A 26,281-nucleotide genomic window follows, 5' to 3' on the forward strand; every position below is an offset into this window, starting at 1 on the left:
ACTCTGACTCCACTTTGTTTACCTAAAGATTTGAAGTGTGAACCAGTGTTTTTGTTATTTTTGACATTACAGAGATGCTTCAGTGCTCTACTGTTTTGATGGCTTCTGGTACTTAGATAGTTTACCGTATAGCAGACTCAAATGGGACAGATACAGCATAAATAAACATGGAGTGACAATATAAATGCCAATGATATAATATGCACATAACAATTTGCATTGTTGCATTTGTCCACAAACTGCACAGTCATGTTCAGCCTTCTCTTACTTTTCCTTGACAGCTCAAACATCGCCACTAGCCCACTGACTCCCATCTTGTGGCTGAACAAGTATTGCAGCTTTTTCCACTTTGACAGTTACCATAGTGATGAGGACCATCAGGGATGGTGATTTGTTTCCCCTACCAGGAGAGGTGAGTTTAAGCGATAATGAAAGGCTACAACAATGTGATAGACAGTGAAAACATAGGTATACAGTACCAGTTAAAAGTTTGGACACACCTTCCCATTTACTTGGATGAGAAAGTGTGTCCAAACTTATGACCGATAGGCCTACTGTATATCCAAAACACAGACAAGAGAGCAACTAATAGGATATAATAAGTTATTAAATTTTATATTCCAAAACCAATTCTCTAAAGTGCTGACATCAGCCTCTAGACAGAAACACAGCTGGTAATATGAAAAGTAAAGTAATTTAAAATCTGAAAACAGTGGCTGGTAGTGAGTCCAGAGGCAGCAGACTTGGTGTGTAAGTGCAGGAAAAAGTGACTTAATGGGTAAGGCTGGTAGAGGCAAATTAGTGGTGAAATACCAGTCAGTCCAATATTATAGATGTGGTTATGTAGTAATCCTTGGCCCTTGTAGCTCAGGGTTTTAATGATGATGCCATATAGAAGCTGAGCTGGCCCCTGAAGGAGAGTGATGTCTTCTGGTATTGAAGGACCCCTGGAATACCATAAATTCATGGTAATGCAGAATCTTTCATTTAAGAAACTATTGGGAATTGTCACATACAGACTACATCACCACAAAGCCAAAACAGGTTGTCAGCTTCTAATGTACTCAGAAAGGTTCCTGGTCTGCAAGCGTTGCTGCCACAGTAAATTCATCATTTGAGCTTTACAGTAGACATGACCAGCTTGGAGGGGAATCTTGCATCTTGCATCTTGTAGTTGCATGCATACATTAGACTGATAACATTAGAAGCTAAAGTGCAGAGACAAAAGAAGTGGCGGCTGTCTGTTTATAAAACGAAAACAGTGGAAAAACAGTCTCTGGGCCAAGAATGTCTCTGGAATAATTTCATATTATTTCAGATGATTTGGTCCAGTGATGCTGACATGAAGGAGACAAACTCAAACTTTTATGTGGCTTGTTTGTGTGAATAAAACTGCAACATAATCCATGTAATATGTTATTAATCCTAAATGAGAAATGTTCTCAACATGTTAGATGCAATGTTAAGATGATAACAAAGTAGAGTGGTATGTAAAAGGTGGTTTTGTATATGCAATGTGTTATTGTATGTTTGTTTCTGTTGTGTTTGTTGTGTTGTTTTAACAGTTTTATTCTATTTCATGTCATTTCTGAAACTGTGCCTGAAAATAAGCATAAAATGCCCGATAAGTAGAATTACTACAATGGTGCTCTGTTGTATTGTTATTCAGCCATGTAGCAACACTAGCAAACTAGGCAACAACTGGTATAAATTAAAACTAAATAATGCATGATTATCTATTTTAGCAGTGTTGAGCAGCCTATTTTCATAACCAAAACAAAATGTTGTCCCCCAGCACTGACGACTTGTGCAGCAAATGGCTGAAGTTCAGCAAAAAATGCAGTTTGTGAGTGTACAAAAACATATCTTAATTTGTTGCTGCCTGAAGTGAAATTTGGGGAATTTAATGAACAGCTGGTTAGAATAAAATGGACAGAACAAACACATTAGTAAACAACTACGATACCAGGAAACACTGTGCTGCCATCTGCATCGAGGCCTGCAGGTCATGAGGACACAATAAGCAACATTCAGAAACCATATCCATCTCCTGATAAACAAAAACAAAGCCAGTTTAGTACTATGATAGTAGTAACAATTTGTCTGATACTTGCCCCTGCTTACCCTCTGGAGCAATGGTTCTCAAAGTGGGGTCCGAGGACCCCCAGGGGTCCTTGAGGGGGTTCTAGGGGGTCTCCAGCAAAAAGGGGAATAATTTATTTTTACTGTAATTCCATCCATAAGTAACACAATGACAGAATTTATGACTATTTTCTCATCTAAAAGCAACATTTTTATCATATGGGGGTCTTTGGTCTAATTTGTGTCAGTTTGGGGATCCTTGACTTGAAAAAGTTTGAGAACCACTGCTCCACAGGGCATTTACATTTTCTGACAGGTAGACAGCGTCGCAGTAGACCGCCAAGATCTGCTGAGATCTGTTGACAGGCGGCCTCTTGTGAAGAGGTGCCAGATTATCCCGAGGGGGACAACTCCATCCCTGCTTTATCCCAGCAGTTTAATGTATTGACTTTTGTTTTAGCACAGTGGAGACAGAGAGGGGAAAGGTTGTTTGTTGATGAGTTGCTGAGGGTATATAAAGCAGAAATCTTCTGTCTTCATCATAACCTTTGGTGTAATGTTAGTAAATCAGTCTGCAAACCAATGAAGATAAAGTCACACTGTGTTGTGAGTGCCATGACATCTTTGCATTATCCTGTTGTTTCTGTCGGTACCACTTTTTTTCTGCATCTGATCCCCATCTGCAGCCTCCGTGGTTGAGGTAATTATAGGCAACTAAAACTACGCAGTTGAGGGTAGGACAACATTGTGATCATGGTTAAAAGAAAACAACACTCTCCTCTCATTTCCTATCATGTCTTGTGTCAACAGGGGAAGGAAACTCAGTGGGGACAATTAGTGGACAGGTGAGATATGACAGGAACTGGACAACTCCAGAAAACACACAGAAAGTAGGGAGAGGCTGTAGCTGTGTCCCACTTCAGGGACTGGGTCCCCCAAAGCCCATATTTTTGACTGAATAGGTATTTATGGAATAACAAGGCCCTTGCTATAAGACGACTACCACCAGCTCAGCTGAAAAACACAGCCTTGTTTTGACTGAAGTTGTAGAATACGACCAGGTGTATATTTTCAACAGTATTTGCTCAGTATTTGTGCTCAGGTGGTCATCGATCACTGGTGAAACTAGCATGGATTAGACCAATGAAAAGCAATTGCAAGGTGTAAATAACAGAAGCCAGCTGTTTGTTGTTTGTAGCAGACTGCATACGTGGTTCATCAGGGTTTAGAGAAAAAAAAATAGATTTTCCTGCTGCACTATTTTCCAGTTGTCATCATGTGTTGAAGTGAAATGTCAGTGCTTGTAATGGAAACTTGAGTATCATGAAACACCATTTTAAAGGAATAGTTCATCATTTTGCTAGATACAGTTATGAGCTTTCTTACAGAGAGTTAGATGAGAAAATCAATGCCACTCTCATAACGTTGTTAGTTGAGCTAGTTAGCTTAGATTTACATGAAGACTGACACAGGGGGTATTTACTCTTTGTCGGCTATTTAAGGGCAACGTCCCACTGATCATCTTAAATTTTTCTGGCTGTTTGAGATGACGAGGAGTGCTAAAATGTAGTATTAGTTTCAGTCTCGGTGGACTTCTCATTTGGAGAACCTGGCCTTCAGCTCCACTGAAGGATTCATTATGATCTCTTGTGTGTGAGGCTAAAGAGGAAGGATAGGGAGATGATGCAGGAGCCACCATGACTCTTCTGATCCTTGTTCTCCTCCTCCAATTACCCGTCTTGATTTCTCTCTCATCCAATCATCTCATTTTCGTAGCGGTGCGCCCTCCAATCACCATCTGTCCTCCAGGCAGTAACACTTACATATCTGCTGTAATTAGACAATCATTTCCACATGTGGATCAAACTCCTTCAACCACTCAACCCCTACCTCACCCTCCCATCCGCCCACTGTCTCCTTTTTCCTCCCTCTGTTTTTCTTATTTCCCCGTCTCACACTCTACTACCCTCTGTGTGCCCCTTTACACTTTTTCTCTCCCCCTCTTTCCCCTCTCTTTCTGATTGAATTACCATAAGTGCAGGTCCTGGGCCAAAATATGCCAGCTTGTTCTGATTAAAACTGTCCTTGTTATACCAGAGACTTTCCAAATGGCTGTGAGCAGTTTGTGTTTTTGGGGGGGGTTGGGAGGGAGGGGAGCGTACGCAGTTTGTGTTGAGAAGAAAAATGCAGCCAGACAACATTGCATGGCAAAAGATAAAGAGGTGGAAGCTCAAGAACAAGATGGGGGACAGAGTGGAAGGAGATGAAGAGTCAATGCGGTAAAGCGGGAGGGAGCAGTGGGGAATGGAGAGGGAATGAGACGGTAATGGTAGTTGACAGAGTTGAGTTCACAACAGGTTCAAGGTGACATCATGGTTGAATTTTGGGGAACATTTATATAGGAAAAAGTATTCGCTGTTCATTGAATGCACATGTACCCCCCCGCCCGTCCCCCCACCCAACCTCTTTTCTCTTTTCTTTCTTTCCTTCTCAACTTGCCCACAAACACTCAAAGCAAAAAATATGCAAATAAGGCTTCGAAACTTGAAAATTAATTTTAGGTTAGCAGCTTGTTTGTGTTTGCATGTGTGTATCTTTTTGTATGTTTTACACACATTTTGCCTGTGCTTGAATGAAAGAGCCCCTTCATTTCTCAGTTTTTTATAACCCCAAACTGACAACTGCTACCCAGTGTGTCACTCCTTCCCCTTTTTTCTCTCCCTCTTTTACTCCCTTTCTTCCTTCAGTCCCTCATTTTCTCTCCTGCTTCGCTCCCTATTTTTTTGCCTGCAAGTCTAGCCAACCCGCACCACTGGTACAGTATGTTCTTTGTGTGTAGGCATGTTTAGCTGTTTGAGAGACAGAAAAGACATAAAGGAGCCTTGGGACCCGAAACGTGTTTATGGTGTATGCGTGGGTGTGATTATATTTGTGTCAGCTCTTTTTCTTGCCTGAAGAAAATTAAAGCAGGGAGTTGTGGTGTATTAAAGGTTCTTTGTATCTCGTGTATGTGCATTTTCCGCGTGTGTGCGCTCTGGTGCCAGTGTTTATCGGCTCGTGGGCATTTGCCAGCCTTAATACGAGTCTAACTCTGTCTTTGCCTTTCTGCACGCACGCTTGTATGTTTGTGTGTGCCCAAGCAAGTGAGTGAGCTTGTCATTCATGCCTGTCATCCTCTGCATGCCTCTCTATGCACCACGGAGCTTCACATGACATCAATCTGAGAGCAGTTGGATAGTGATCTCATTACCAACAGCCTGTTGCTGATTAAAACCTGCCGTCTGCACCCCCCTGCCCCCCCCACCACTCTTTCTTTTCTTCTCCCTCCCCTCCGTTCTCTCTCCTGCTTCCTTGTCCTTTGCTCGCCCCCCACCCCCCCGCCTCCTCCCCCCCTCAACTCACCATTCTGCGGTTTCTCCACTGCTCGCTGCCAAAAAGGGCCCCAATTCAAGCTCTGCAGAAAGTTATAAGCTCCCCTTTTTTCCTCGTCAGTTTTTCTCCATCATTTCTTTGTTCTTTCTTCTCTGCTGTTCATCTCTAGGCTGTTTTTATCAGAGGCAGAACCTCTAATAACCTACCTGCAGACCTCATTGAAGCCCCTCTCATGTTCTTTCCCTGATTCTGTGTCAGTCTGCTTTGAGACTCACCAACAAGAACAAATGTGGGAGAGGATAAAAAAAAAAAGTGTGTGGATGGATGCATGTATCAACATGTGGATGCATGTGTGACAAAGAATGCTTATTACCACCCCATTGTTTTACAGTCAGAAATACACAAATGCTTCTCTCACACTCAGCCAGATGTCATACACTCACCCGTTCTTTGTGTATTTCACTGACACAGAAACACAAACAGCAGTAACCTTTCACCTCCCTCACTGACACTGTTGCTGAGAAGTGTGGCAGTAACCCATATGATAACAGCAGCAGACCTGTGTATGTTGGGGCAGTCCCTGGTCCCTCCATATTTGTGAGCAATTTGATCAGTAAAATATGGTCCAAGTCAGAGGTCTCATAGCTGAATGTTCAGATTTTGGCACTGTACAGGAGACTGTATTTATGTTCATATATTCAATGATTTAGCTACAGTAATAATTCAGTAGTGTCGCGGTTAAAGATGACACTTGTTTTCTTCTCCTTTATATGCATTTAACACCTAATTTTGCAAGTAGAGTGAATTATAGTGCTGTCATAGAGTAAGATTTTGCATTGTTTTGTTCCATTCTGTATGGAAAGTCCCAACTAGGGCTGCAACTAATTATTATTTTCATTATAGATTAAAAGTGTGTATTATTTTCTCAATCAATTGATTAGTTATTTGGTCTATAAAATGTCGTATATGGTGAAAGAGGGGATAATTTTTCCCATATCTCAAGATGATGTCCTCAGATACTCCCATACTTGGGGACAGTTATTCATAGATATTTTTTGTATGACCCAGACTTAAACGATAATAACATGCTTGTGATTTTCTTGAGCCACTTTATGGACAAAGAGCATAAAAAAACATAAACAGTTTCCAAGTTAACATGAAACTGACGTCAAGGTGTCAAATACTGTTATTCCAAGTTTCAAAACCACACTACCCAGTGAAGAAAAAAGGAAGAAAAAAAATTGAGGTTTTGTCTTGACGCTTGTTTTCTAAGACAAAACAAGGCTGTTGCTGTCTTGGATCGGCCTGAAGTGGTTCGACTCGCCACTGAGGCCAGTCAGTCAGACAGTAGCAGACAGTTTTATCTCTGACATGAAGAGGCAGGTAGCTCTGCCCCTCAGGGGCCGACTGGCCAGGTTTGATCTCATCACAGATCAAATGTACTGTATCTCCATTAAATGCTTCCTTACCAGAAAACCACTGGGTTGATTTGCTTAGGAAAATCCTGTAGGAGGAAAAGAGTCCTCTTCAACTGATTTAAAGGTGCGGAAACCGTCAGGAGAATGGCCCTTTGTACCTCTCAGGCTAGGCAAGATGGAAAATAGCTCATGGTAGTTTGCATTTTGGAGGTTTAATGAAGTCATCTAACATATATACCAGGCTCTGAATGACTTCCAGAGAAGATATCTATACGGCGTATTTGTAATGTACATCATAATCTGCACACTTCTTGCACACATCTTATTTGTAGCACTTAAACTGTGTTGTGCGGTTACACAATTTGTTTACAGTTGTTTACTTGTGATCATGTGATGTGGTCTGGACAGATTTAATTCATCTTGTTACATTAGTTGTACATAGTTGTACGTAGTTGTTACATTAGAACATTTTTAATGACACTAACAAATTCGCTATTCATGTTGTATTTCCAGTGTTTCAGCTATTGTTTCATTTGCACTGAGAGAGAGTGTATTTTTTTCCCTTATGGGATATTTAGTCACAATAAAGCCCTGAGTGGCCCTTGTTTGGCCCCAGGCCCCTGGACTCCCACATTGGCTGGCCACCGTCCCAAAGTCAAGGCATTGTAAACATGGAGCAAGAGCCAAGGGCTGATACTGATATCCCCAAAGGTGTGCAGCCTTCTGCAGCATGTGTGTTTGTATATGTCTGTGAGTTAATGACTGTTTCATTAGGGCGGCTGTGTGTCCAAGCATGCATGCTCAGCTCTCCTCGGTGTGTTAGTGTGGACCTATCTTTGGATGGTGAGCAGAGGAGGAACAAATTTAGAAATTCAAAACAAACAGTCACAGAGTTGAAATCCAACAAAAGAGTGTTGACTGACAGTACAGTGCAGAGGAGTGGAGGTAAAGAGAGAGACTGTGAGACAAAGAAAGAGAGAGAGAGAGAGAGAGAGAGGAAGAGAGGGAAAGAGAGGGGGTGGGCAGCAAGTTGAAACCTAAGCTTTCTGGACCCTGTTTTCCCTTCCTTCGGGCATTCTGTGGCTGGTAAAAAATGTGCTGTATATTTGAAGTGTTGGATCACGTGACAAAGGCAGGGTTTGTGAATCAAAGTACACAATGATTTCAGGAGGAGAGAGAGAGGGAGAGGGTGTATGTTAGTGAGAGAGAGAGAGAGACAGAGAGAGAGAGAGAGAGAGAGAGAGAGACGGGGAAAAGGAGAGTGAGGCGGAATGCAACAGGCTGAGCTCAGTCGTCGATGTGAGAGGGACTTCTGACTGACAAACACAACTACTACGCTCCTTCTCAAGCTCATTTCTCTGCTGACTTACCTTCACTTACCAGCAGACTGTGCCGCGTTCACATCCCACATCTGGTAAGTTTGACTTTCAATTCTTTTTTTTTTTAAAGATGATCTTTCATTTCCGTATAACTCTAGTCTTCAGACGGACAGAGGACATGTCAGAGCATGAGTGAGATGTGTGTGTTTCTCTTCTCTCTCTCTTCTCACTCTCTCTCTCTCTCTCTCTCTCTCTCTCTCTCTCCCTCTGTGTGTGTGTGTGTTGATGTGTGTGTGTGTGTATGTGCATGTGTGTGTGTGTGTGTGTGTGTGTTTCTGGGACAGCATGAGTGAAGAGATTGAGTTTCCTGAGGACAGCTTTAATTGAGAACAGAGATTTTTTGAGAGAGGGAGAAAGAACAACAGAAACAGCTAAGGAAGGGAATGAAAGCTGATCAGCACTTGCATGTGCTCCGGGGCCGCTCCATGTGAGGAGATGAATGCTTACATGTGTGTTTATGTGTGTCCTCATTTGTTTGCCCCAATGATGGATGCACACGACTGTGTTTATTTCTGACTTCATAAACCCTGATACACAGTTGCTGAAAGATTATGATCACTACAAACGTCCTCTACGCAAAAAAAGAAAAGTTAGACTGGGATCAAAACTTTTAAAGAATGGCATAAGTAAGAGATGACGTATGATACGACACACTACAGAGTATTTTCTTTGCTTAGTCACTACACTGAACACTACAGGTGAGCTCGGTAACCGTCAGAGATTTTCCAGCAGCAGACGAAGTGGCTGCTTTAGCCTGCGGGCTCTCAGCCAACAGACTGGCTGTCAGACTTGATGGATCACTCCATCAACATCACAAATGGCTGAGTGGGTCTGGTATACCTGAGTATGTACACACTCAGTCACTCATCCTCCCTGAAGGTTATGTAAACAAGTTTCCATCCACACAATTACATAAGAGGGATGGAAACATTAAAATAGGCTGCTCCGGATATCACAAGACAATCTGTTGTGTGTCTGATCGCTGCGGCTGCTGCTGCTGCTGCTGCTTTGCATTACGTGTGTGTGTGTGTGTGTGTGTGTGTGTGTGTGTTTGTGTGTGTGTGCAACAGGCATGGATGCTTAAACTTACTGACCCCCTCATATTGAAACACAGGCTCTTTTTATACAGTCTGTGAATCATTTCAAATAGCATTCTTCGTGCGACGTGCGCTAAATAAATACAGATGTATTGCTTGATTGATGACTGTGATTAAGATGCTAAGTGCTTCTTTCCAGCTGATCCGAGCCGCCCCGCTAACACCATACTGCTGAGCGGCCACTCTATGCTATGCAACGCAACGCAAGGCCCTGCTGCGAGCTATTCTCGCAAACTCTTGACAAATCTGTTCCAGATTAATTTTCCTTAATGTATGAGGGAATGTTCATCAGCACATCCGCAGGGATAGGTGACGAGTCTACAAGTAGGGCACAAACAGCTGGGTGTAAACAGCACATAATATATAACAGATCACACTCTGGAAAACAGAGAGTGACTCACTCAATCTAAACATAACTTCTCTTCTCTCTTTTGGTTTCTGTCTGGTTGAATGGGTTTGATTTTGTCATCACTTGATCATTTTCTCTGTCAGTGGACATCTGCGGAGTGTCGGCTCCTCAGTGAACTCTGGTCCCAGGTCAGACTAAGCTACTAATACTTAACTTTCTCAGCTTATAAAATATATGATTTAGGGTGGATGCATCTGCTCTTGGTTAAGTCCTTTTTTTTCTTCTTTGGTTTCATCATTTAAAGAAGAAACTTTGTATGTGAATGGTTTTGGGTGTGTTGGATATGACTCTTTTAACTGTTTTACCAATCTCATCTTTGTTCTCTATGCTTTTCAAGAATGACATCCCCTCAGGCTGAGAAGGCTGTCTGGCTCCTCTCTTTTTCTGTCTCCTGCTGTCTGTCTCACTGACTTCTTTCTCCTCTATTTGCTCAATATGAAAAAAAAAAAATTCTTCTTTGCTGGTCCGTGTCAGCTGAGTTCGATTTTGTTCGGGGGTTGTTCTCTTGGTCGTTTCATATAAATGGAAACTTGGAACTTCCCAAACAAAGACCCAAGCGTTTGCTACTTGTTTTTTTGAGAGCTGAGGACACAAATGTTTTCTTGTTCTGCAGAATTACATATTGTCCGTGGAAGAGTTATTTAGAGAGATTTTGGTGAGAGCCATGCACTGGCTGTGGTTTGGTTTGACATGCCCAATTGGCTTCAGAGATTTGGAAGTCACTTGTAACATTCGTTGTTGCTTTCGCTGCACTTTTTCAAAAAAAATTCAAGGCTGAATGTGTTTCAGTGTGTCCAAAGAGTTTCTCAGTATGTTTAATCATGGCCTGAGGCTGCTTTTCAGCACAGGCTACAAGTCCTTTAAACACACTTCTAATCCCCTCTGTAAAGGAACAGCAAGGCACAGATCGTGTCAGTCACTACACTGAGTCTGTGTGTGTGCGAGAGAGGGAGACGGTGGGGGGTTCACAGGGTTTTAGACTCACTTTTCACTTTAATACTAAATGAAAAGCTGCCTACTAAATGCCTCAATTAGGCCTGACCCATGGCCGGGCTCCCGAGCCTGGAGCGACAGGGGCTGACCCCGGCTTCGACCTGGAGACCTTCTGCAGCCCACAGGGTTGGCTCCACATAATGATATCATTGTGTGTTTTATGAAACATTACTATCAGCAACATCATCCCCATTAGCACCGCTAACACATAACTCACACTGTGTTATTCCAAGTATATTGAACAGTTTAGAGCTGTTTACAAGAGTAAAGCTATAAGTTATTGAAGAGTCAAGTGACACTTTCTGGTAAAGAGTGAAAGAAGACTGTTTTTGTGGAGAGTGCCTGTGGGGATTTTCTACTGGGCGGAGATTATCACTGTAACTCCATTATATGCTGTAGTGTAAGTGTAAACATGTGTTAATTGCATTTTTTAATATGGACCCTACATCCAGAAGTTGTTGCCAAGGTAGCAGCTAACAGCAATCCACATTAACAATAATAACAACACATTTAGGGCTGCAACAAAAGATTATTTTTATTCTTCATTCTTCATTATTTTCTCAATTAATCAATGAATTGTTTGGTCCATAAAATATCAGAAATTGGCAAAACCCAATATGTTTACTTTATAAGGTACCAGTCAACACTGTAGACTGGTGCTGTATATACTGTATATCTATCTACTATCATAACAGAGTTAAAGAAACAGCAAATATGCACACCAAAGAAGCTGGAACCACTGGATTTTGATATTTTTGCTAAAAGAAATTGGTTTAATGATTGATATTCTATATTGTTGCCAAATGATTTTCTGGTGACAGATTAACTGGTTAACTGATGAACCATTTCTGCTCTAAATACATTTTACTTACAGAGATCTTTTCTAGATACTTATAGACACCTTACATAAATAAAAAACATAAAACTAATAAACAATGAGAATATACATCATATGATGAATTGAAAACCTATTGGATTTATTTATAAAGCTCAAAATTTGCAATACCCTCTCTATTACATCCTCCGTTAGACAGTAGTTTGTAGATTTTTTTAATACGAAAAGCTTTAATCGGTGGTGTATTTTATGGAAACATGCTGTTTTAGTTTTTCCAGAGCAGACGTCACAAATTACTTTCATAAAACGCCATGGAAGTCCATGTGGTTTGTCATGTAATTTTATTGACTCTTTATTGATTCTTTGTTATTTCTATTGATGGACTTCTTGCGATATTGAGGATAGTCTTCCAGCATAACTAGATGCTTTTGCTGGGAATTGTGGTTGTGTTCATAAACATCTCTAAAGCGTAATCTGTGATTCTCCTTTGGTAGATTTACTGTCGATAGGATTGAAGACTGTAACTCCAGTTTTGGATGTAAAGGTAAAGTTAAGCCATCAATGTAGTCAAACAAATTATTAACTCAGTCCCCCTCAGATTTTAGAGGCTCTCAGTTAAACTGAGTGAAGAAGATCCTGTTTACTGGAAATCATTTTAATAAGATGAATGTCTGACAATCAGTGTAAAAGAAGTTTGGAAAATAGATATCAAATATTGTTTTGGGGCCTAATACATACATCTGTGTGTACATTCTGGACTGAGCTAACAACATAATGGCTCGCATCAATTGAAAATATGTGTTTACCACAGCCAAAAACATTATGCGGTCATAAAATGACTGTCAGACAACTGATGCTTTATGGCTCAGCAGTGTTTGTATTCCTCAAAAGACATTTTTACCCGTCAGTTTGACATAAAATATAGTATGGCCATTTGTTGAAAAATCTAATTATGTTGTTTGTGGGTGATGGTGTCTCTGTTTTTTCTCCTCTGTAATGGTTTCTGTGTGTCAGGATGTGCATTTTCTGCTCTATGTTTTCAGCACAGCTCATCTCTGGCTTCATTCTCCAAGAATAAGCCACATTTAATTGTGGTTTTATGGTTTACAGCTAATTGTCCTTGCTGAAGTTACATTTTTCCCTGCATTTGGGCTGTTTTTGCACTCAGACTGCCCTACAGTTCACACTGTCCTTTATAGGTGTCATACATATGAGACTATAGTGTTTCAAAAGTAGACACTGTGTTTTTTACGTTTGCTCCCCTACATACGGTTTCTGCAAGCTGAGCAAAGCCATACGTTGTTTTTAGAACAGAAACACCAAACTCTACACTAATCTTTAAACGTGTCTTTGTTGTGCAAGTGGCTGAGTACATAAAACATTGACTACTTGCTTGATATTCCACTGACGATTGCAAAATATATTTCATAGAAAGCACAGCAGATAAGCAAAGCTCATGTCCACAAAAGAACGACACAACATGACTGAGCCAACAAATTCAGAAAGACACTTTACCATCGAATACCCGCCTGTTTTCCAGCTTACTCACATCATACTGGATAAATTCCACACTCTGGAAATTTGGAAACATGACTAAATAGTTGGGATGAGAAAAAACACAATTTTTTATTTTCTATTTACTGACAGGAGGCAAATTGAAATGCAGAGTGAAGGACGTTTGGGTCCATGTGGCCTGTTCTCAGTCCAAAGGATCAAAGTGTGTTTCTCATCAGATAAACAGTCTTTTACAGTAAAGTCTTAGAAAAGTGTTCACACTCTCACTGGGGTGAACATGCTTTTAAGGACAGGGAAAAAAAAAACAAAACAACCCATCATCATGTAATCCATCTGATATGCTAGCATTGAGGACTAATCCACCACATGATCAAACAAAATAAAGGAGATCATTGTACAATGTGGAGCAGAGCATTCATACCCCCTGGTTCTAGTTTGTAGTCACTGGAGTTCCTCCAAGCATTATTTATTTATTTATTTATGGTTTATTTGATAGGGACAGATACAGCGCACATAGTCAAAATGAAAACAGCTATCCGATGCAAGGATACATAGTGTTTACGGCAGATTGCTAATTTGCAACACCCGTCGCTGGAAGGGCTTTTGTGAAAGTATGAGATTAAAACAGTGATGTATAAAGAAGGTAAACTGAGTACAACATGATACAGTAAAGCACACATTCAGTAATATAGCTACAGAAAACCAGACATGGATACAGGTTTGTTGCTGATTTAACCAGGTAACTCTCTTAAAAGTGGTGAAGTTTGCAGGAAATTTCAAATGATCAGGTAGCGAATTCCAGGATTTTGCTCCTTTGACATAAAAAGCTGTCTGAGCAAAAGATGTTTTGCAGAATGAGACTTTATAGTTGCCGCTAGAAGCTGCTCTGGTGGATCTGCTGCGGCTCTGTAGACTCTTGATGTAAACACAAGCTTTACATAATGAAAATCAATAAAGTTTGCAAAACTTAAAATCTTTAATTTACTTAAAATGCAGCAATGATGGCACCTTGTTTGCCTTTTGTGCAAGATTTTCAAGGCCTGACTTTAAAGACTCTCTATGGATTTGATTACTGACTGGTTGGCCTGGGACCAGATAGTAAAACCGTTGGACAGATGTGAGAATATCATTGAATTTAGACACAGCGAGACACAGTCAAATGTCAAGCAGTTTTTTATCATCTTAAAACAGCTAAGACTTAATCGTCAAGCATCACTGAGCTATGTCACCTCTGTGTCACCACAGTTTCAGTGTTTCCATGTTAACATTTAGCTTGAACTGTTTGTAATGTTCTACCTAATTTCTTCCATAATTCAATGCTGTACTGTATAAAGAAATTTTCTGTTTGAACTCATAAAACCTGGCAACGTGCTCATTTTTCTGTCTTATTACACAATTGGAAAATTCCCTATTGTGCAACACATCTGTGAAACTTTGCCATAAAAATACAGTGTTTACCTCAGTCAGAACTGTGTCAAAGAAATGATTGTTGACTCACAATTAATAACGCTAATCATGGTTCCATTTATAACTAGTGTAATGTGGAAAAGAGTGGAACCTGCCCCTAATCCTATATCAAGAAACCACACAGAATGAACACAGATGTACTTTAATGAGTTACTTTTAATAAAGAATAACTTGGAGAGAGTGACGAAGCAAAGAAGGAAAACTAAGTTCAGTGTTTTAAAACTTATGCCGTTACCGCTTTTCCATGCAGCTAATTAGTCTAGTGTAATGAGACCATCTGTGTTTGTCAAAGATGTTTATGAGATTATGTTTTGCCAGATGCATTAACCTTTTACACTGATAGTCAAGTGTACTGCCAGTTCTAAACAAGTATTTTTTATTAACTTATGCACCCTGAATGAGCTTCATTCTCCGAACTCTTTAACCATGGTCACAGTTCATCCACTGACTGAGTGACACAGACTCCCTACAACCACACATTTCTCAGCTAAGAGTCTCATTATACTATAAAACTTAACTGTAATTCTCCAGTCTTCTATTTCCCTGAAAACATTGCACCACACTATCTCCAGTTGTGTATTTAGCTTTAAATGTGCATTTCTATGTGACCAACAGGGCATTTTTTCATAATGTGCAGAAAAATCCAACTGAAAATGTAACCAAAAGTCTTAATACACCAGAGAGACGTAAAAAAAAAGAAGCTGTGTTTCATATTTACTGCCATAATGTCACGCAAGATTTTTTATTATGTACTGTACGTAAACACATAAAAAAAGAGTTAGAAAAGTGATGAGTCATTAATTATAAAGCAAACCTGTCAAAGTCAAAGAGACGTTGTCTGGACAGAGTCTAGTAACACAGTCCAGGATACGTCCACACTAAGCCAAGTAAATATGAAAACGCATCGTTTTCTCAGCATTTGGGTCCACTAAGCAAGCATTTTCTTCACCATTAGTATTTTACAAATAAAGATTCCCGAAAAGGATAAGTCTGAAAAAGACTATTTTAGATTATTCTCTTGATTAATTGGTTTGTCTACAAATTGTCAGAAAATAGAGAAAAGTGGCCGTTAACGTCTTCAAATGTCATGTTTTGTCATATCAACAGTCCAAAATCCAAAGATAAGTTTACTATCATGTATGACACAGAAAAGCTTCAAATTATCCCATTTCAGACACTGCAACCAACAAATGTTTGACATTTACACTTAAAAAATGACTAAAACTAGAAGAGTGCACTCAGTGGAGTGCAGATCTCCACCAGGTGTGTCTGGAGGCATCATGTATAGTCTCGGATTTCTTTAAGATGCATAGAATAGTGTGATGGTTTTGTAACCGGGTTTCCTCCTGGGTTTTTCCTAGCTGTATAAACTTAATAAGCTAACAATAAACAGGGCGATAAGTCCAAACTTCTCAATATAAACATAGTTATTTATTTAGAACATTTTGTTGTAACACATCACACAAAATAAAACCCCTCCCTCTCAAACAAAGAAGAGTTGAATCTCACTCAGTTGTCCCTCCCAGCTCCCTTACAGTCAAGATGGTGATGAAACTAACAAAAACAGGGATTTATTAATCTCGTATTGTGTTTAACCTTAGTGGATCATAATATATCGGGTATGTAATTAATCTGCAGCTGCTCCTGTTCAAGATGAGACCAAACTTTTCAATGGATGTCAATTTTTGAGCCACAACAGGGGCCAAAATGTGGCCTGTAACATGTTCGTTTTTAGTCTAGCCGATTGCCGGAAATGCCTTTTGCTGCAATTGTTGATCACTTGCAGCTTCTACCGGCCGGTTAAGAGAAGTAAGGAGTCAGCGGTATAAAACACATTATACAATAGGCTTTTCAACACTTGTGAATCACTGCAACTACGAGAGGTCCTTGAGCATAAATGTGCACAAAAAATATCAGGCTGATGTGTCCAGTAGTATGAGAGATTAGCTGCAGATACACACACAGACACACATGACTAAACACATGATCTCCTCCTGGAGGAGATAATAATGATTCTGTTATCAAAATAGTAGCTGATTAATTTTCTGTCAGTGGACTAATTGATCAATTGATTAATTGTTGCAGCTTTAATTTGCATGACATCTTAGTGAAACTGTTCTTCAGGTTAACATGTAGCTTTTATGATCTGCAACCAAATTGCACATTTTTTTCTTGTTTCATTGTCTGTCAACAGAAATAGAAGAATATGTAAATGTGAACTACTAAATGATAGATTAGGCTGTGTAGGTGATCACAGAGAGCAGGCAGAGAATGAATGGAGGTTTAACTCCATTAATCGTCGCTCCTCCTCTCTACATGTCAAAGTGTCCTTGAGCAAGACGTTGAACTCCAAATTGCTCTGAATGTGTGTAGGGGGGGAAAAAAATTACGTTGCTTTGGAGAAAAGTGTCTGCCAAACAAAAGTAATGTTCGTAACAGGGCTTTCTGTCTGACTCCTGACCAGATGCTGGCTGTGAAACACAGTTTTGTTGTTTGCAGACTGAAATAGGACGAAGAGGAAAAGTGTTGTGTGAATGTAGTTGTTTTCATGTTTAAGGCGTTTTTTGTGGATCTTGTGTGTGTGTGTGTGTGTATGTTTGTGTGTGTATGTGCGGTTTCATAACTGTAACCACAAGCTGATTTCGGTTGGAAAAAACCATAAAATTTAGTCACATTTAAACTCAGGATAACCAGATCCAGATGATTCTCCTAATAAGCACTTAAAACTTTTATTTAAAAAAATAACAATGTCATTTGAACTGATGGACAGTGGAAATTATATGAAAACAAACAAAGTTGATAATACTGTATTTAGTTGCTTGTTGAAAAAGACAGTGAGATGGAAAGCCCCATTGTTTTTACACCAAAGCTGTTTTTAATCCCCATTGTCTGGGAAAAGGGAGCATCAGATGTGTGTTTGTGTGTACATGTGTGTGTGTGTGTGTGTCCGTGTGTCAGCAGGACCAGGACCAGGTGACCCAGTCTGACCTGACCCAGCCAGGTCTCATAAAAGCAGCATTGAGGCCTGGAGGCCCGGAGACACAGCACTGCTTTTGTTGCCCTACCCAAGGTGTATTCCCCCTGGAGGGAGAGCAAGGGGGCGGAGGGTGTTACTCATTAGAGAGAAAGAAACCATTCCTTGGCTTGGGCGCACATTATTTCATATTTTATTACTGGAAATAAATCTCTTTCTTTATTTTTATGTATGTTTTCTGCCCGCTTTTCACCCTCCTCCCATGCTGCTTTACCACAGTCCGTTCTTTCTCTTATTAATCCAGTTTCCAGTATGGCTCTAATTAATAGGACTCTGTTCACGTCTTACACATGGCCTGCCAGATGCTTAAAACTCTCTTTCTTTCTTTCTTTCCCCTCTATCTTTTTTTTTTCAGCTTTCGACACTTTATTTTTTCTTCATCCCAATCCTTTTATACATCTGGCTTTCATACTAGTGATTTAGGTCTTTGAATTTGATTGGTTAAAGAGTAAACTTGAAGTCGAGCGACTCGAAACCTACATCTGTGGAAGGATCCTCCATCCTATATTTACTCCTCCATTCTTCAAGGTCAATTGCAGCTTTCAATGGTGCTTCAGCATGTGTGAACGTGGTGTGTTTTCCACTGATTACTTGCCCATGAACATGATTAAAGTCACAGAACATCTGTGTATGTTCACTTCTGCAGGCTACATGTCTGTGCTTGTATGTGCCTGTTTGTAGGCAGGCATGTGTATGAAAGTTTTTTTTTTTTGTTTTTTTTAAATGTGACATTCCACACCAGTGCATGTATGTAATCACTTTTTTAAATCACTACACACTTGGTCCAGCATGTGTTTGACATTCTTTGATTGTCAAACACAGAAGTTCTTTGTGAAAATAGTTGCAGGGACTCTCCCTGACTGGCCCTCACAGTGAAGAAAAACCACAGCAGAGCCAAGCAGTTACAGAAAATATGTCAATATGGGAAATATGACTTTAAAAACAACACTCACTGCGCTGACTTTGTGGCTTTGTGTGTGAATGTGCGTGTGTGCTGAAATAACAAAAGGATGTAGGAGAATTTTTTACTCTAATAATAGTAGCACATACTTGATTGGTTGGTCTAATATTTTATCTATTGCAGTGAGGGTAGACTAAATATTAGAAACACCTCCCAGTATAACACAACACAATAGCAGAACCACAAACTACAGCCTCAGACCACAAAGTTGAATCAACATCCCTCTAAAACAGTTTCCTACAGTAACTTTCATGAAAGCAGAAATTATTCCAGGACTGTTATGTTAGACTGCATTAATCCATATAGTCTAAAAGGTTCTCATATCTAACAGAAAACTGTCTTATTGTGCTTACATGATTAATTTGCATAAGAGTAAGAATACCAGAAAATGTACTTTTACCTATTCGCGTATGAAGAACTCAACAACAAGACAACAAGACTCTGTTCTGATGACATTATAAATGTTTGAATCACCAGTCAGGTACATTAAAGTGTTAGTTCACCCAAATCAAAAACCCGCAAACACATTTTGTCTGTATCTGGAGTGATGATGTCTGGAGCACACCGTTAATAAATAATAATAAGATAAAGTTCAGTAACTAATGTTTTGACGTAAACCATGTCTACATCAGAGTAAACACATTTCTTCATTTAGCTCAAGTGGCATTTAGCTATCCAGCCATTTTTGGAGGTATTTATACCAGATTTTGCAAACCTCTGAAGTGAATGGTTGTAAACACTTTTAACTGGAGCTATTTCTGTGTAAAAACTCTCTAAACTGAAGTCTGGATTATCCAGAGTAACGGGGACATTGTTTTTAGACAAAAATGTGGGCAAATAAAACTATTTGCATGGCTAACTACCACAAGAGGTAAGTGAGAAAATATGTTGTTGTTTTGTTTTTTTTTGTAATTTGGGTGAACTGACCCTTTAAGATGGAAGCTGTGAAATTTATTCTTGCTAAATTAAGAAGTATTGCTTGTGGGTGACCACATGTGTGTGTGTGTGTGTGTGTGTGTGTGTGTGTGTGTGTGTGTGTGTGTGTGTGTGTGTGTGTGTGTGTGTGTGTGTGTGTGTGTGTGTGTGTGAGTGAGCGCGCATGTCTCTGTCCTGTAAAGGGGCTTTGCTACGGCCAGTATTTTTCCTCCACATGTGGAACAGTTTACTTTAAATCAGGTACGGGGCGACCCTTTGCAGTAGTACTATAATTGACAAGCTGCTGTATGTGACTGATTGTGTGTACTTTATGTACCTGAGCTAGTCTGTGTAACGCTGCACAAATGAGATACAGGAACAGGGGATTGCTAATGTATTATATCATAAAAGTTTTTTTTCTGCTCTGCAGAATTTTGCATGTATTTCTGCTGATATCCTCGTTCAATGAAAGACATTTGTAAATTCAAATTTCTCTCACTCTTGCCTCTCACCCACCCTGGGTGTTTGATTCCCATGCTGAAGCAGGCCCAAAACAACAAGACATTCTTTGGCCGAGCTGTATTTACCACAGCTCCACCGCAGAGAGTTAGGCTCCACCCACTCATGAAATCACTGAAGGGGATGAGAAAGTCATAGAGAAACAAGAGGAGAGGGCTGCCCTCATATAACTTATTGACAGGGTCACAGAGGCACAGCGGGAGTCCAGTGAGAGGCAGAAAAGGTGGGACGTTGTGATCGTCAGAAACCTTCAGCAAAGTGGAAGGGTTTCTGGTGTGGGGTGCAGTGAGAATGAGTAGGTTATGTGTGCCGGTTGTTGTGAAGGGTTAATTGTACCCATGTTGTGGCTGGCTGTTCTCTGGCAGGCTGGCTAGAGTCAGGCTGGCAGAGGGAACAGAGAGACCCTTTATAATACAGTTCTGCTGATTGAAAACATATGGCATTGCCTGAAATCATTGCACTACTTGGAAGACGGACAAAAAGCAGTAGAAAAGTGTCTCTGCTTCTCTGCTCCCTCAACTGTTTCTTCATCACTCTCTTTTTGTTCTCCCTCTTCCTCATCGCTCTTCTTGTCTTGAGTTTGCTTTTGAGGTATGTCAAGTATTGTTTTGGTAACAGAAAATGATCGATATTTTTGTTTGAGTTGTCCTAATTGACTTTAGGTAAGTTAGGAAGCCACTGTGCTCTGTAGGTTGGTTCCAGTGTCTAACTCCTCTCCTCCCTCCTCTCCTACAGACTTTGGACCTGCGGCCGTCTTACCCAGCCTCGTTCTCTTGGCTCCTGGTATTCCCTCATCAGCATCCGTCACACCTCTCTGTGGCCCGACAGCGCAGAGGCCAGCAGCTGACTCTGGCTGAATGGCACCAGCCCATTTCAAACTCACCGTAGGCCCCTGATGAAGACGCAGGAAGAAGAAACAGCGAGACAGTCAGACAGAAGTCACCTGAACCACCAGCAGCACTTTTCACCATGGCAACCAATAGGGAGCACCAAGTGCGTCACATGACTGGCTTCCCCCGTGCTATGTACCCGTTCACCTTTAACTCCATGCGGAGCCACTCCCCCTTTGACCTGCTGGCCAGCAGCAACCTCTTCGGTCGGTTTGGGGCAGACCTTCCTAAAGAGATGGCTGCACTGTGTGAGTAACAAACTAAATGAATTATTCATTTACATAACGTACACAAACAATTATCGAGATTTGTCATACATCACTGTAATAGAATATATTTCTCTGAAAGACAAGTTTTCATGAGTCTGGAAAGAATAGTAAGACATTTCTTTGCAAATCAACTGTCTGGTGCCCTCAGTTAACCTGTCAACACACAAAGATGCTCCGAAATGACTATGAGAGGACTCACAAGAGCACTTTTAATAATTTGCAGATTATATCCAGAGAAACTCAACACACTCAGGGTTGAAAGTGTCACGTTCAAATTGTTCAGATTCCATTGCTAAAAGTCAAACTTGTTTGATATAATCATGAGGGGTCCAGCTGGTCTGAGGTTCAACCAGGAGGCAAGAAATCTGAATCCCACATCACATGACAAGATAGTGTGCAGAATCCCCATGACATAAACTGCCCTGTTCTTTGTAAAACAGATGAGACTCTCCAAGATTTTGGAAAAGTCTTCAGGGCCAATTTGAGGTTATAATCAGCCTTTAAATCATGCGATGAGAGGAGAGGAGAGGAGAGGAGAGGAGAGGAGAAGAGAAGAGAGGAGAGTTTTTCCATGTGGTGAACCAGGCAGATGGCAGAGAGACCAGGGTGGAAAAAACCAGCAAACATAACATTGTCCCTTTTGTAATGTGCTGCTGTCCATGAAAGTGGAGAACAGATAGTAACAGATTTAAAAGGAGACAGGAGTTTCTCATTTCAACTTGCAAAAGCAATGTCTTAGATTGAGACTTCCCATTTTTGAGTTACAGGGGGCGCTATTGCACTTCATTATGACTAGTGAGCAACTTCAGAGACAGTGACTTGCTCTGATTTACTCTTCTCTAAAAAATAAAATTAAAAAAAAAGAAGCATTTACTTCTTCCCTTAATCTCCCTTTATTCCTCTTCTTTCCCTGGCTTTTATTGTAATGACTTGACTTGAACATTGCAGGGGCACAGCAGATAATTTTGATCCTCACAATCTGCAGTATCGTTTACCTACAATGCTATCTTGTTGCAGTTTCAGTTTATAATACAGCTGGGCTTGTTATAAATGCTTAAAGTCACAGAGACCAGCTAAAGGTTTGTTTGTGCACCAGTCTTAGTACTAACAAGGGTAACCCATGTATAGATGAGCAGCAAAACATCAGTTTGACAAAGCAAGGGAATATAAGTGAAGTAATGTTATTAATATTTCCTCTTTTAACAGTAGATCATTTCCTCATCATTATCATTGCTTCATATATCAACTTAAACCCATCAGTGTGTTTATATGAACACTACTATCCCCATGTTAGTCAAACTCCTACATCTGACCGCTGTATGTATGTTTAAGTCATGTCCCAAACTAGCTGGATAAGCCTTTATACATGTTGCAGTAATCCCAGGGGAGGAGCAAAAGAGCAAGGCAGCAATAAGGTGACAGACTGTGCAGTGTCCAAATGAAACATTTCACACAGAGACAAGTTTATGAAGTGCCTAATACCCTGTTAAGATGTTCATCAAGTGTACAAATACACGCTGAACACGCCTGTCAATCTATGTGTGTGTGTGTGGGCCTGTGTGAGTGTGTGTCATTGTGCTCACATAGATAATGTGTTCACTGAGCAGCTGTTATCTGTTGATCTCCAGTCAGTTTCTGGAGTCTCGGGCCTATAGCAACATATCGTTCATCAGGCTAGTAGCTATGTGATTACATCTTTGACATGTTGCCTCTGGTACTTTATTACATATACAGACAGACGGAGAGATATAAAGGACGGCATTATGTCAGTCAGGATAGACCATATGGGTAAACACACGTTACAGATGAAAGAGGCCCACAGAGACTGGCAGGTACATACAGTATATCTGTATATCACTTCTTTATTATAGATTTAATGGCATTGTATAGTTGAAAATAGAGGCCAACAGCAAAGAAAGAGCAGATTGTCACAAAAGTCTAGAATAAAACTGACGATTTTGAAAGTTATTTAATTCCTGGTAGCAATGAGACCAGTGTCGTCATTTTAAAATAATCAAAAATACAAGTTAAAAGCTTATTTCTATAATAACCAGTGTTGTGCAAGTTACTGAAAATTAGTAATTAGTTACAGTTACTAGTTACTTCTCTCAAAAGTAATTGAATTACTTTACCAAATACTGTATATAGAAGCAATTAATTACAAGGGAGACTAACTTTTGCATTACTTTTAAATGTCTACTTCAATGCTCTTATTAATGCACACAGCTATATTATTTTAGTATTGCTGTGGCACAGTGTGAGACAAGACAACTGTCAAATTTTATCTATCATTGTACCCATTATCATTATGACAGAAAGAAAGTAGTGGAACAATAAAACACAATGGATATGTTTTGACAGGCATATTTATTGTAGCCTTGACAAGCCTTCAAAACAAGCACTACTACACAAGTCAGTTTTAATACTCTTGGCAGTGTAAAATGAAATAACAACTGTTTCTCAGACATTTGACAGTAATTTCTTATCCTAATAGGCCAAATAGATAATAGATCATCTGCACACACACTACAACTCACCAGTATATTTTTGTCCTTGATCTCGAGAAGGGGAAAATAATGTCCATATTTCCAGGACAGCAAGCTCACATTACCTGAACTGTCACTGTGTGGGCTAAGTTAGTCTAATGCTGATTGATTGATTCACTTGTGCCACCATGAGGTCGGGTGACATTAGATCATAAACTGGAAAAACCAGGAAATAGGCTGCATTTGTCTGCTGTCCTCTGCAGTTGTCCACTATTTTCACCTAAGACAAAAGTAATGAGCTCATTTAAATTTCAGTACTTGTAATTGCATTATTTAATTTGAAAAGGTAATTGGTTATATTTCTAGTTATCTCCAAAAGTAGTGGAAATACAGTGACACATTACTTCCAATACTGGTAATAACACACTATATCTTCTGTGTTTTCTGTGTTCAGTCTGTTTGGTAATTATATTTATAATGATAAGACAATTGAGGCTTGTGTGTCCGTGCGTGTGTGTGATTCTCTGAAAAAGGAAGGAAGGAAATCTGGAAATGTGTGTACGATCAACATGTATAAATGAATTAGGCAAATTACATTAAAATTTAAAAATATCAGCTACAGTGACATTTGGACATTGCCAAAAATACATTAAATCAGCATTCACTAAGTTTTAAAAATAGGTTAATTGATCCATAGTGCAAAAGTACAATAATATACTGTATCTTTCAGTTGATGATCAACTTGTGGATCAATACATTGGGTTCAAAAATGACTTTCTGGATGTTGAAATTCCTGGCTTTAGTAGCTTCATTTTCCAAAAATGTTATTATGAAACAGAAAGAGTTTTCCTGTGTCTGGTGAAAGTACAAGTTTTAAAACTGAGCTGAAAAGCTTTTTGTTTCTGATCACACCAAACGTCACCAACAGGAGAAATTTGTTAGTTCACGCCTGTAACTAAACACATAGGTGATGTCAGAGTGTACTTAGTGTACACTTCTACATCACTGTAGTAAGGTGAGAGCTTACACCAAACACAAGATATTTATTCTTACTTTAAGTAACTGTTAATATCTGTTAACATACACAGAAAGTGTAAACTCACTTAAATAAGAGACATTTACATCTTTTCACCTCTCATCTTATCACATCTTCATCGTGCTCTTCACATAATGTGGGAAATGAGTTGATACATTTATGTATCAGATTTGAAGAGGTTTTTATTAAATGTGGAAATCATTTCCTATGTAAACTGATAGTTGTGGCTGCACACGGATATGGTTTTTGAGTACTGATTATTTTCGGTATGGAAGACTGACAGCCTACTCTTTACCATTAAGTGAAGCTACGATAAATTACTTATCTCTCATTAGTGCAAAGTGAACAAAATTACACAAAATTACAGTAGAGGTTTAAGTCGAATTTTCAAATTAATTCAAGCCAGGTCCTAATCAGTGTGAGTGGAAGAATGTACTTTGTTCTCTAATGAGATGAAACTCAAAACATCCCTGGACTTGAAATTAGTGGATATCCACATCAAAAGCTCCCTGCTGTGTATTCAATCATACAGTAAATTCTCTCTTCTTTTCCTATAATAGCAGCGGGAATTAGCAAGAACACGCAGAGCACACTTTTTGGCTAGAGGTTTTTTACCCAGTGTTTCCTGGAATTGGTGTAAATGTGTGATACAATCTCTGGGTTTCCTCAGGAATAAGTAAATATTTCTCACAATGTTCAGGAAAAATGTATTTTCGTCTTTTATCATGAGGTCTAAAATCAATATTCTGTCGACACTGAAATCATTTTTTTAACTAAGAAAAGAAAATTTCCCCAAAGTGATATAACGAGGAAAAGACGTGTTTTTCCGAAATGAACACAATGTCCTTTGGTAATTTCTGTACTAGTCACATCTTGTTCTTTGTAATGTTTAGAGTGTGTGTGTGTGTGTGTGTGTGTGTGTCTGTGTGCAGTGTGATATTAGTAACTTGAACCTAAAGGCACAGAGCGGGGCTTGTGTGTTTTTCTTTGTGTCTGTCATCACAGGCACTCTGTTTAAGCACATACACACATAATTGTGCGTCTGAACACACACACATATGCGCACAAACACACACACACACATTTCCACTGCCACTCTGTAGGCTGCACATTCCAACACCCATGAATATCACAAACCAGCGGTCTCGCGCTGCTTGCCTCACATTTGTGACTTATTTGTGCGCTCGCTGATGACCGCAGTGAGACTTTGTGCAAATATCTGCGGCCGAGATGGAGGAGCTGCTGGTGGAGAGACAGACAGAGAGAGAGAGGCCATTGTTCAGCTCTGTGTGTTTGTGTCAGACATGACGACAGGATGAATAGCTGAAGAACCTGATTGTGAATACTTGTAATGTGACTCGCTCCTCTTACAAGTTGTGTGTGAGTGTGTGTGTGTGAGAGAGAGAGAGAGAGAGAGAGAAGGAGAAGGAGAAAGGGACACGGCTGGCCGGGGAGTCCCGTGTTTTAAGTTTCAAAGGCAGAGAGCTGCAATTTGCTTAACTTACTGAGTGGGAGTGAACTTATGTTTTGTTAAAAGTGAAGAAAAATGAGACAACTTTTTCTCTCTTCTTCACATTCCCCTGCATTTGTGTGTCTCTTTCCTC

The 26,281-nt window shown here is 39.9% G+C and overlaps 1 protein-coding gene across 2 annotated transcripts in view; it reads left to right on the top strand.

Moving 5' to 3' along the window:
* The window catches only part of LOC122980907 (retinoic acid receptor gamma-A-like), a 53,409-nt gene that overhangs the window by 6,183 nt on the left and 20,945 nt on the right, over positions 1-26,281 (top strand). Inside the window, exons 2-3 of one of the 2 annotated variants that reach the window (XM_044349342.1) lie at positions 282-412; positions 20,732-21,134. In XM_044349342.1, the coding sequence (XP_044205277.1) occupies positions 20,966-21,134 (169 nt within the window). In that variant the 5' untranslated portion in view covers positions 282-412; positions 20,732-20,965. Of the gene's footprint in view, positions 1-281; positions 413-8,110; positions 8,287-20,731; positions 21,135-26,281 lie in introns of those variants that run through there. The other variant, XM_044349341.1, reaches the window with a different exon arrangement.

This window comes from Thunnus albacares, chromosome 4 (genome assembly GCF_914725855.1).
Source record: "Thunnus albacares chromosome 4, fThuAlb1.1, whole genome shotgun sequence".
Classification (NCBI taxonomy): domain Eukaryota; kingdom Metazoa; phylum Chordata; class Actinopteri; order Scombriformes; family Scombridae; genus Thunnus; species Thunnus albacares.